A 12,738-nucleotide genomic window follows, 5' to 3' on the forward strand; every position below is an offset into this window, starting at 1 on the left:
ATTTGGGGCCGAAGATGATGACTGTTTTGTTTGAGTTGAGCTGGAGGTGGTTAGCGGTCATCCAGTTGGCGGTGTCTAGGAGAGCGGTGTGAAGGTTGGTTTTGGCGGTGGTGGGGTTGCGGGTGAGGGAGAGGATGAGTTGGGTGTAATCTGCATATGAGGCCGTGGCCGGAGGAAGCGGGCAACTCCACTAGCTGGAATGCCCTGGGGTGCTGTAACAAAGGGGGTGAGCCTTTGAGGCCCACCGCCAGGTGTTACAGTTCCTGCAGGGGGAGGTGATAAGCATCTCCACCCAGTACAGGCTTTGTTACTAGCCACAGAGTGACAAAGGCACTCTCCCCATGTGGCCAGCAACATGTCTGGTGTGTGGCAGGCTGCTAAAACCAGTCAGCCTACACAGGTAGTCGGTCAAGGTTTCAGGGGGCACCTCTAAGGTGCCCTCTGGGGTGTATGTTACAATAAAATGTACACTGGCATCAGTGTGCATTTATTGTGCTGAGAAGTTTGATACCAAACTTCCCAGTTTTCAGTGTAGCCATTATGGTACTGTGGAGTTCGTGCATGACAGACTCCCAGACCATATACTCTTATGGCTACCCTGTACTTACAATGTCTAAGGTTTTGCTTAGACACTGTAGGGGCACAGTGCTCATGCACTGGTGCCCTCACCTATGGTATAGTGCACCCTGCCTTAGGGCTGTAGGGCCTGCTAGAGCGGTGACTTATCTATACTGCATAGGCAGTGTGAGGTTGGCATGGCACCCTGAGGGAAGTGCCATGTCGACTTACTGGTTTTGTCCTCACCAGCACACACAAGCTGGCAAGCAGTGTGTCTGTGCTGAGTGAGGGGTCCCCAGGATGGCATAAGACATGCTGCATCCCTTAGAGACCTTCCCTGGCATCAGGGCCCTTGGTACCAGAGGTACCAGTTACAAGGGACTTACCTGGATGCCAGGGTGTGCCAATTGTGGAAACAAAAGTACAGGTTAGGGAAAGAACACTGGTGCTGGGGCCTGGTTAGCAGGCCTCAGCACACTTTCAAATCAAAACTTAGCATCAGCAAAGGCAAAAAGTCAGGGGGTAACCATGCCAAGGAGGCACTTCCTTACACCTATGTATAGTGCACGCATGTAATGGTGTCCCCGCACTCACAAAGTCCGGGGAATTTGCCCTGAAGAATGTGGGGGCATCTTGGCTAGTGCCAGGGTGCCCACACACTAAGTAACTTCGCACCCAACCTTCACCAGGTGTAGGTTAGACATATAGGTGACTTATAAGTTACTTATGTGCAGTGGTAAATGGCTGTGAAATAACGTGGACGTTATTTCACGCAGGCTGCAGTGGCAGGCCTGTGTAAGAATTGTCAGAGCTCCCTATGGGTGGCAAAAGAAATGCTGCAGCCCATAGGGATCTCCTGGAACCCCAATACCCTGGGTACCTCAGTACCATATACAAGGGAATTATATGGGTGTACCAGTATGCCAATGTGAATTGGTAAATTCCCCGGACTGTGAGTGCGGGGACACCATAACACGCGTGAACTACATATAGGTCAATACCTATGTGTAGCTTCACAATGGTAACTCCAAACATGGCCATGTAACATGCCTAGGATCATGGAATTGTCACCCCAATACCATTCTGGTATTGGGGGAACAATTCCATGCATCCCCGGGGCTTGAGCATAGAGCCCAGGTAATACCAAACTAGCTCTCTGGGGTTCTCTTTGCAGCTACCGCTGCTGCCAACCCTCAGACAGGTTTTTGCCCCCCTGGGGCCTGGGCAGCTCAGTCCCAGGAAGGCAGAACAAAAGATTTCCTCTGAGAGAGGGTGTTACACCCTCTCCCTTTGGAAACAGGTGTGAGGGGCCTGAGAGGAGTAGCCTCTCCTGGCCTCTGGAAATGCTTTGAAGGGCACAGATGTGCCCTCCTTGCATAAGCCAGTCTACAACGGTTTAGGGATTTCCCCCCCCCCCCCCCCCCAAGCCCTGCTCTGGCACGTAACTGGACAAAGGAAAGGGGACTGACCACTCCCCTGACCAGCAGCTCCCCAAAGGAGGTGCCCAGAGCTCCTCCAGTGTGTCCCAGAACTCTACCATCTTGAATGCAGAGGCATGAGGGCACAATGGAGACCTCCGAGTGGCCAGTGCCAGCAGGTGACGTCAGAGACCCTTCCTGATCGGCTCTTACCTGGTTAGGTAGTCAATCCTCCTCTGAGGGCTAGTTAGGGTCTCTCCTGTGGGCTTCTCTTCAGATAACAAATGCAAGAGCTCACCAGAGTTCCTCTGCACTTCCCTCTTCGACTTCTGCCAAGGATCGACCGCTGAATGCTCCAGGACGCCTGCAAAACCGCAACAAAGTAGCAAGAAGACTACCAGCAACATTGTAGCGCCTCATCCTGCCAGATTTCTCGACTGTTTCCTGGTGGTGCATGCTCTGAGGGCTGTCTGCCTTTACCCTGCACTGGAAGCCAAGAAGAAATCTCCTGTGGGTCGACGGAATCTTCCCCCTGCCAACGCAGGCACCAAACTTCTGCATCACCGGTCCTCTGGGTCCCCTCATCTTGACAAGCCTAGTCCCTGGTACACAGGCACTAGGTCCAAGTGTCCCAGACAGTCCAGTAGCCCTTCTGTCCAAATTTGGTGGAGGTAAGTCCTTGCCTCTCCACTCCAGACAGTAATCCTGTGTACTGCGTGAACTGCAGCTGCTAGGGCTTCTGTGCACATTTGCAAGACTTCCTTCGTCCACAGCATAGCCCAGGTCCCCAGCACTCTGTCCTGCATTGCCCAACTCGCTGAGTTGGACTCCGACTTCGTGGGACCCTCTTTTGTTGTGCTGAGACAACCGCTGTGCTCAGATCTTCTGAACGCCTGTTCAGGTGCTTCTGCGGGTGCTGCCTGCTTTTGCGTGGGCTCTGTTCCTGAGCGCCCCTTCGGTCTCCTCCAAGGGGCGACCTCCTGGTCCTTCCTGGGCTCTGGCAGCACCCAAAACCTTCAACCGCGACTCTTGCAGCTAGTAAGGCTTGTTTGCGGTCTTTCCGCATGGAAACAACTCTGCATCCTCCAGCACGCCGTGGGACATCTTCTGACCGAAGGAGAAGTTCCTGGCACCTTCCATTGTTGCAGAATCTTTGGCTTCTTCCACCCGGAGGCAGCCCTTTTGCACCTTCATCTGGGGTTTAGTGGGCTCCTGCCCCCCCTGGACACTTGCGTGACTCTTGGACTTGGTCCCCTTCCTTTGCAGGTCCTCAGGTCCAGGAATCTGTATTCAGTGCTTTGCAGTCAGTTGTTGTCCTTGCAGAATCCCCTATCTCGACTTTACTGTCTTTCAGGGGTAGTAGGGTAACTTTACTCCCACTTTTCAGGGTTTTGGGGTGGGGTATCTTGGACACCCTTAGTGTTTTTACACTCCCAGCGACCCTCTACACACTACACTGGGCTTGGGGCCCATTCGTGGTTCGCATTCCACTTTTAGTATATGGTTTGTGTTGCCCCTATGCCTATCTTCTCCTATTGCATTCTATTGTGTTCTACAGTATTTGCACTACTTTTCTAACTGTTTACTTGCCAGATTTTGGTTTGTGTGTATATTTCTTACCTCCTAAGGGAGTATATCCTCTGAGATACTTTTGGCATATTGTCACTAAAATAAAGTACCTTTATTTTTAGTAACGGAGTATTGTGATTCTTGAGATATAGTGCTATATTATATAAGTGGTATAGTAGGAGCTTTGCAAGTCTCCTAGTTCAGCCTAAGCTACTCTGCTATAGCTACCTCTATCAGCCTAAGCTGCTAGAAACACCTTTATTCTACTAATAATGGATAACTGGACCTGGCACAAGGTGTAAGTACCAGTAGGTACCCACTATAAGCCAGGCCAGCCTCCTACACGCACCCATCACAAAAGTGATGGATGGAATGTTTGAATTAATGTCAGCCACTAGCAATTACTCAGGCCGCATCCCAATCCATTACTTTTCACGCCATGTCACCTCAATTTGGACCCAGATATGTGCAACTCAGTCTTGACCCTGCTCCAGGCGGAACAGTACAGCCTGAACTGCCAAGCCAGGTTCTCTATGAACTGGAACAAGCAAACCAGACCCAGTTTCACCCAAGTTATGGGCTCAGACGATTACAGCCTGGTCCCAGTGACAGTGTGCTTAGGACCTGTCTGGGCATACCCACCCCACTATACCCATTGCAAGCAGAGTAGTGAGCACTTGAGGGCAGAACACTTGCAGCACCACCTAACACTGCCATAATGCCAGAGTGGCTTAGGCTGGAACTGTGGACTTGCTGCCAACGGTGATGCAACAAAGTAAATACTTTTGACTAGCTACTGAAGAGTCTGAGAGAAATCTGGAGTACGGCTTACCAGTTTACATTCTTTGGATGTGGCCATCAGTGAACCACAATGGGGATTATTTTATTACTTCTGAACGTTGTATACCTTTGCATGTGTAGAGTCTGAAATAAAATACTCCTGGTCTAAAAAAGCAAGTGTTGGACTGGATATTGATTTATTGCCTGTACTGTTTGCACTTTGAGCTGTGAGTCATGTTCACTTACCTGTACATACAGTCTCCCCCCCCCATACTTACTGCATGCAATTTTATTACATAAACTGATCAATGGTGTATTGCCAGTTGACTGCTGCTCCCCCAAACGGCAGGACACACAAGCTTTACACATACCTTCTGACGGTTCCTTCAGTTTTTTTGCCAGCGCTGTCAAGTCACCAGGGTTGAGTTTCAAACTGCTATTGACCTGAAAAAAGAAAAAGGAACACCATCCCAGTGCGTAGGGTACATTATTATACTGGAATTAGGCAGAAACGTGTTTATTCAAAAACATCTATTTTTTTCTTTAAATCACTAGAAGGGTGCAGGCAGCAGATCCAGAATATGCAGGTGTAATCAAGCTGTAACCAAAAGGAGTTGATAAGAACATTGCTGGAACAATAGGTGCACATCACCACAGCCAACACTCAGGTTAGAGAATTGTAAGCAATAAAGAATTCAACTGCCCACTGACAAAGGGCCTCATACGCAGAGGGGAAGGACCAGAAATATGTACCACTGAAGCAATCATTTAGAACTACTTGGATTTTTTTTTTCCTTCAAAGATATTGAGCATGGTACAGCAAAATGAACTTGAATAAAATTGTGTGGATAAACGTTTTTTTTTTAAAGCTAGACAATTGTCGGTCTGTACTTGACTCAAAAGTGTTGACGGTGGGCCCAGTAACACTAATAAAGTCAATCACACTATTTTGGTCAATTACCATAAAAGTTTACACATTTTTGTATATCATGTGATTGATGTAAACAGTTACATCATTAAAAGGATCAAGTTAATAATTAAAGGATGGATATCACAGAACAGTAACATGTAAACGTCGTGAATACTAAGCACAAAAACGTACAAAAAGCACCCTAGTCCATACTGATGGTAGGAGTTTATGTTTAAAGTAGACAATTTTGCGCTGGATGGGCCAGATACTCCCAAAGATACTTGGCAAAAGCACAGGAGACATATCTGCCCTGCAAATCCTTATAGCAACTCTGTACTGACTAACGCTAAGGTAGCGATAAAGGGACAACCCAGAGTTTCCGCTGCCTGTAGTATGCAGGACAAAAAATAAAAAATAAAAAACACACACAGCAGGTGATCATCTATTTGGGTAAAATCTAGCAGACTAAAAGGCCTATAGTTTGCTGGTTCCAATTTGGAGTCTTTTTTATGAATTGGAATCACTTCAGTCTCTTTCCAAGACCTGGATATTTCTGCTTTCTTGAATATTGCATTAGCCTCACGAGTAAGATATGGGGTCCGGATGCCCAGCTCAGAAATGAAAAGGGCTGGTGGTATGCGGTCTAGTCGCAGAGCCTTTCCAGGATTCTGGACGTAAAGGCTAGTTCAGTTTCTGCCACTGTAAAATGCCCAGTACGATTGGAGGCATCAGTCTCAAACTGGCAAACCATGCCAAACCTGTACTCCCAGAGCGGACATGGGGAATTACAGTACAATGACTCAAAGTGGCTGACCCAATCTTGAGGTGTAAAAGGTTTCGTGTTTCATCCTGGAAGATTTGACACCATGAGAGATCACATGCCAAAACGTTGCGTGGTTCCCTGTCCATACATCAGTCAGGACATTACTCCAAGATTTGGTATCCCAGATGGATTTTGTGCAATTTATTGCTAGTCAATAGGAGACTCTAGCAGAGTTAATGGCTTGCCAGGATTCACCCTTGAGCATGATAATAGGGTTAGTCTTTGCAGGCCAGCAGTCCCTATTTGTACCAGGAGGGATCCATTGCAGGAGGGATGTTTTTATTTTTTTTAAACACATGTTCGTTTCTGCAAACCACTTTATGTGGGCATCCATGATGGATCTACGTGATAACTCATGATCAACGATCGATGACAATACGGGGGTCAAACCCTGGTATTGCCTTGTATGGCAGCCCAAAGAGATTTTTAGCCATACAGAGTCCTCCAGAAGGTCTACCAGACTTATACTTAGGAGCAGGTGCATAAAAGGACTTTGAACTGTCAATTAGACAAGGTTTCATCCCTCATGTTTCGTGGAACAATAATATATCAAATGTGTCAATAAAGTCCCCCCAGTTGCTCTGGGCAAGCTTGCTTCCCAGGCCAGCTATGTTCCAAAATACCAGGGTAAGTTCATTGCAAGTAGTGAGTGCAGCCGAGGCTTGCATACCAAATATTGCAAAGCAGATGGTATTCTGCTGAGGGCTCAGACATGCATTGCTAAATGGTACACAAGCTTCAGAGCCAATGGTATTGATTGAAACCTCTGTAGCCACCTCAATGATAGCTGGTGAAATTCTGGTGGTTGCCTGCGTTGGAATTTGTGTGCCACTAAGGGAAAACCAAAAGGTATTCTGTCTCCCAAAGGTCTCAGTAGTACACTACCTAAGCTCCTATTGATGCCTCGTGATGCAAGGATCTTCCGGCAATAGCTATTACAATCCTCAAGATTCCCCACTGTTTTCAGCCAATTTTCTTGGGAAACGGGGAGATGGTATTTGAATATGCTCCAAGCTCCAATTATTGGGAACCTTAAGTTTTAGCTGGACCTGGGAGTAATTAAGAGTAAGAGTTCTCGCCTGCACAGAAAGCAGGCCATCCACAAGCAAGGGGTGTTAGTTGGAGCCTAACATACGTAGTATTATCTGTATGGGAATGCAGAGTTGCCCTCACAATGTCAGAACAAATTACACTGTCATTTCCTCACAGCTATGTATAGCTTTGTTAGCCAAGGAAACCTTATCCTCGGTGGCAGAAACTTCAGGACACCAGTCATGCAGATTGTCCCAACTGGCATTAAATGTTATTCTTAAATCAGGAGCTTAAATGGTTTGATGGAAGTATTTGAGTATGGGGAGAGATGTGCTCCGAGACTGGCTTGTTTGGGGATGGAGGGCGGGGGGGGGGGGGGGGGGAGTGTTTTAGGATTTTGCAAACGTAAATAATATGGATTAAGCATAGAGCCCCTCCTTTCCCACGTAAGTGCCATAAGCTACATTTGTAGAGAGATGTTTACTTGCACTAGAGTAATTTTGGCAAATGCTGCTTGTTTGTGGTAGTGGCATATGCTTCCCCCATTGTCCTGCGTACCTACATGGCCTTTATCAGATAACGTTTTGAATTGGTTTATTGTCTGAGAAGGGGGGGGGGGCCTGTGTATCTAAGGGTCTATTACTTTTTGTCTGTCATACAAACACCCAGAGTTCTGACTATTCATTAGAGTGTTAACCTTGCCCGCAGTTCCCTTGTTTTATCCCTTAGGATACTTATCACCATAAACTCTAAACTGTGCACGGGTATCGTTCGCTACAGGCGACTGGTTTGCAGGTACTGCTGGGACGCTAGGGAGTTAAACGTTGAAGCCAATGCTGAGGTAAACGATTTGTACACATTTAAATAGGCCTAGGGGGATGGTCAGGGTGTTTAAAAGGTGTCATTATGGGAACTAGGGGGCATATTTATACTCTGTTTCTGCCGAATGTGCGCCAAAACTTTTGACGTACATTCGGCACAAACCTTACACCATATTTATACTATGACGCCCGACCCTGCGAACGTCAAAATTCCTGTGTGTATCATTCTGGATACGGGAAACTGCCTTGCGTTAATGACATGCAAGGTAGGCGTTCCCATCCAAAAAATGACTTTAAGGCCTGTGCGCCTTATTTATACTCCTGTGTCATTTTGACGCACAGGAGGGGGCGGGCCTCAAAAGGCGCACATCAGGCTGGGTGCCGTTTTTTAATACCTGGGTGAGGGCAGGCGGTAAGGGACCTGTGGGCTCATTTCCATGGTTTCGAACAATGGAAGCAGTCCACAGGTGCCCTTCCTGCCCCCATGGACACCCCCTGCCACCCCTGGAGGACACCCATGGATGGGGGGACCCATCTCAGGTAAGCATAGGTAAATATTAAAAATAAAAATAAATTTAAAAAATGTAAAAAAACAGTGGCATAGGTGGGCCTAACTTGGGCCCCCCTACAAGCCACTGTGCCCTAAGGCCATGCCCAGGGGACAGAAGTCCCCTGGGTATATCTCCTGTCTTTGTTGAGACATGAGTCATTTCATTGGGGGTTGTGCATCAAAAAATGGCACAAGTCCGGTTAGAGTCATGATTTTTAGCTCTAACCTGACTTGCACCATTTTTTGACGCACAACCCCAATTTTCCCCTATGCCGGCGCTGCCTGTTTAGTCATTTTATTTTCTACTCTGACCAGCCTGCAGCGCCAGCTAACGTCAATCCATAAATAAGATGCCCGCCTGGTGCGTTGGAATGGCATTAGCCAGCGGTAACTTTTGACGCAAACCAGCGCCGGTTTGCGTCAAAGTATAAATATGGACCTAGGTATCACGTTATCGACCACCACCAAATCTCTGGGCTTAGTAGGCAGAGGTGGCCTGGGTGCAGGTTAACAGGCCTTTTTTCTGAACAATGGAGCCACATGTGGCTTTTTAATTGTGGTCCCTGTATTATTTGGTAAATCTGTATTAAGAATGTGCTCCACGTCCCCTATAGGAGTATCTATATCCTGCAGTGCACTGGTGCGTGAAATGTGTGGTAAACATTTGGCTGCCTTTTTCCCCCTTTGGGTCCCCTATGAGCTTCTTGCGGCTCTTACTTTTCCCCATAGTTGCCAATAGTACCTATGCCAAGGGACCTCTGTAACCCCTTTATAAGAGCTGACTTTGCTAAAATAAGCACTTCGTAATTTGAATACAAGTCAAGAGGCTAGATAGTCACCCAAGACTACGTTATCATAGGCCCAGGTGATATACCCCTATAAAAAAAGGTTTTGGTTAAAAAGTTAGAAAGAAAATTCAAATAAAAACATTAAAATAACCACATATAGTGCCCAGCGCAATAAGTATACGCAACACAAATTATTAGGCAAGGGAACCAACCAAATCACCTTCAGTTCACCCTCAGCTAGAGTTACCAGTCAAAAACTAGATGGACCGTTAAGTCTCCGTCGACAGGGGGGCACGGAGATGACTAAACCACAAGGGCAAATGGCAGAGACCTAAGAGGGGTGGCCTCACCCCTGCTCTTCCTGGTGCAGGTAGGGCGTGTACGCTTTATAGCACTATGCGGCAGGTCAGCTGCAGTCAATCCCTGGTGAGCAAGGGCCACCTCCCTGGAGCCAAGGGTGATGCCAAAAAGCGCCTCCACTAATTATGGAGGATGTGCATCCATTCTTTTGTCATGGGAAAAGTTGCAGGTAGAGCTAGCACCCTCACCCATGACCACGTTTAAGCCCTCCAGTAAGCCCTAAACCCATTAAATATTTTGAGTGTCTTACCACTCTTTGAAAAGCCAATAGCAGAAGTACTTCAAAAGGTTATGAGGGTGGAGATGCGTAGGAGCAATGAAATGTTGGGGGGTGGGGGTGCAGGATCCTACTTCATAGAGCTTTGTAGACATTAATCACCCTGCTGCTGCAACAGATATACAAATCTTACATGGGATTCAGTACAACCCTGCACTATTAAAGTAAGCATTTACATTAACTATGTGGGAACAGCTCACTCAAAGATGGTTATTCCACTTGCCTTTCTGGGATTGCAGGTAGTTTCATCCACACCTTGAGCAGCAAGAATTTAAAGATTCCTCCTACCAGGATGCCCTTGGTGCAGCTTGTGCCCATGAAGTAGCTCTGTGGAAAAGGCGTAAGCATTTTGACTTAGCAATAAATCACTACTAGCTTGGGCTAATCTCTCACAACTTCTCCCAGACTCATTACCACACTCTGGGCTCCCAGTAGAGCTACTGTATTCCCAACAGGAAATCCTTTGAGACCTCTACACTAATCTCAAAGATTATTCTGCAGGGAACAAATCCCAACAAATATATGTTATCGGCTTGCCACTTCCCCAAATCTCCTCCCAAGAGTACGAAAAATGTGTTTGATGAACCAATATCTCCCCCTCCCAACCCCCCAGGATATCAAAGCAGCAAGTCGAACTTCCTACTGTTAAGACTCCCATAGAGGCCCCCCCCCTCGATTTCTATAGATCACCGGTTGGCCTCCTTCCACTTAAGCTAGCAGAACTTTAAGCAACATCCTTGGCAGAGGCCATCCTCCCAGAATCCGGGACAGAAGCCATACTAGTCCCCATACCGAAGCAATAGCTGTCACCAAACAACCCATTCTCTTATGGGCCCACAGCCATCTTTAAGTTGGACTACAAGATACTTGATAAAATCCTCACCTCCCATATGCCTCCACTTCTCCTCCTCCCCCTCAAAGTAATACATCGAGATCATAATGGGTTCTCAACCCCATCAGAACACCTTAAATCTTTGATATTTATATTGCATAATGGATGGACCTAACCCCCCCCCCCCCCGCCCCGCCTCTAGTTTGGTAAGGGGATGTAGCGTGGAGAGCTCCACGTCTTGAAATACCCAGGCAGTTTCCTTATACACAGATTACTTCCTCCTCCCTCTATGTAAAAGATTTCCAAGATAACACTACTGGTTTGGCACAAACCTTCGAGGAGTTTGCCATTGCATTATATTTGAGTGAGCTGGTTTTAAATCTGGTGTTTTGTCACCAAAATACAGGGGGTCCATGAGATCCAATAGGACTGTGTGAAGGCCTCATTTGCTGGGAGGGAAGCACGTTTCAGTATCTTGGAATCGGACCTCATGGAGGGTCAAACTAATCAGAGCACGGACTTTCAAAATGATATTTGTGAAGAGATAGAAGTCTCTTCCCTTGCGCAGCTTGGATACAAAAGCCTTTTCAAGATGACAGTCTTCCCATGTTTACTATTCTACTACTTGTAGTTGCCCATTGCCTAACCACTAGGTTTCTTCCATCGCCTGGACATAATAATAGGTGAAATTATCTGGCACGGGGGACAAGGGTAGCCCTTGCCAAACAACCACTTTCAATGGAGGCAGTCTATCTAGAAGCTCCCCACGTTGAGTTATTACCTAGTGGCTGAGCTTCAGCGCGTGAGCAGGTGGCTTTCTGCCTTCTCCTTTGAGACAGCCTCCAAGATGCTCATGTTGCAACGCAGGAATTAAACATTTTCCTGCATGTAAAACCTGAAAATGGTGTCTGAAACTTTGAGTGGCTCTGAGATACTACTCACGTGCCCTTTAACTGATGCAGCACGCAGCTCCATTCACCCTGGCTGTCCCCCTGTTGAGTATTCCAACACCTGAGGGGCCACTAACTTCCACGCATATACACGGATAGACCAAGGCACACAACAGTCAGAGATCCATGTGGACAGGAGCAATGTCTCCTTTGAGGAGCTCATGGTCAAATGTAATCTCCATGAATGCCAGTTTCACCTAAACAGCTCTATTCGCCACGTGATCAGAGCTTTGGCCCACCCTGAAACTTCCATTAGAGAAGCACCAGTTTATCCAAAAACACAAATGGCCGCCGGCACACTATCATTTTACAAATCCCTTATTCCTCATTAATATCTCTCTGGGACTAGTGGGGGTTGACACTAGGGACCTTCATTTTTTTTGTTAATCATTTTCATTAAGTTATCCAAATATATTAACAAATTTCTACAACAGTACGTCATAGTCGGTAAACCCAGTAGGAATGAAATGAAAGGAGTATTTGACTACTGAGCCGAACTATTATTGTATAAACTATCAGGACACAATAAAGCCGTAGGGTTTGCAACAATGCTTTGTTTCTGTGTTGAGTGCCAAGGGTTGGGGTCATCTTTTGTTTTAAACCAAACCGAGAGAAACTGGGGATAGGGGGCAGCAAGGCATGGTAGTTAGTGATTGAGGGGAGAGGAGAAAAGAATAGCATGGTGAGGAGGTCTAATAGGGAGACTACCACTCACCCCCCCTTCCCCCAAATAGCAAACCAGTCCGTGAGCAAGATGTACAAAAAGGTATGGACTAGAAGGATGTTGTGTTGTGGAGGCATGTTTATGGGAGTAGGTCATCATTCATCATATACTTTGCATGAGGTGCCCCCTGAAAACCTACAGACTCCTGGTGAGCACACTGACCGGTTCTAACTAGTCTGCCACCAACACATGAGAATCTGACCAGGGGTGGAGGGGGGGGGGGGGGGGGGGGGGGGGGGGGGGATGGGAGCCTTTGCTCTCTGGAGGTCAGAAACAAGGCCTGCTCAGGCAAGGCTGTTCACACACCCCTCCCTACAGGATGATCTGCAATCCAAGGGAGGAAGCT

General features: G+C 47.1%; 1 protein-coding gene across 1 annotated transcript in view; it reads right to left on the bottom strand.

The window, feature by feature from the left end:
- Nucleotides 1-12,738, bottom strand: part of NFATC2IP (nuclear factor of activated T cells 2 interacting protein) — a 635,351-nt gene that overhangs the window by 155,161 nt on the left and 467,452 nt on the right. The window contains exon 4 of the mRNA XM_069243947.1: nt 4,697-4,769. Coding sequence (XP_069100048.1) covers nt 4,697-4,769 — 73 coding nt within the window. The remainder of the gene's footprint in view (nt 1-4,696; nt 4,770-12,738) is intronic.

The sequence above is a fragment of the Pleurodeles waltl genome, chromosome 7 (assembly GCF_031143425.1).
Source record: "Pleurodeles waltl isolate 20211129_DDA chromosome 7, aPleWal1.hap1.20221129, whole genome shotgun sequence".
Taxonomy (NCBI): Eukaryota; Metazoa; Chordata; class Amphibia; order Caudata; family Salamandridae; genus Pleurodeles; species Pleurodeles waltl.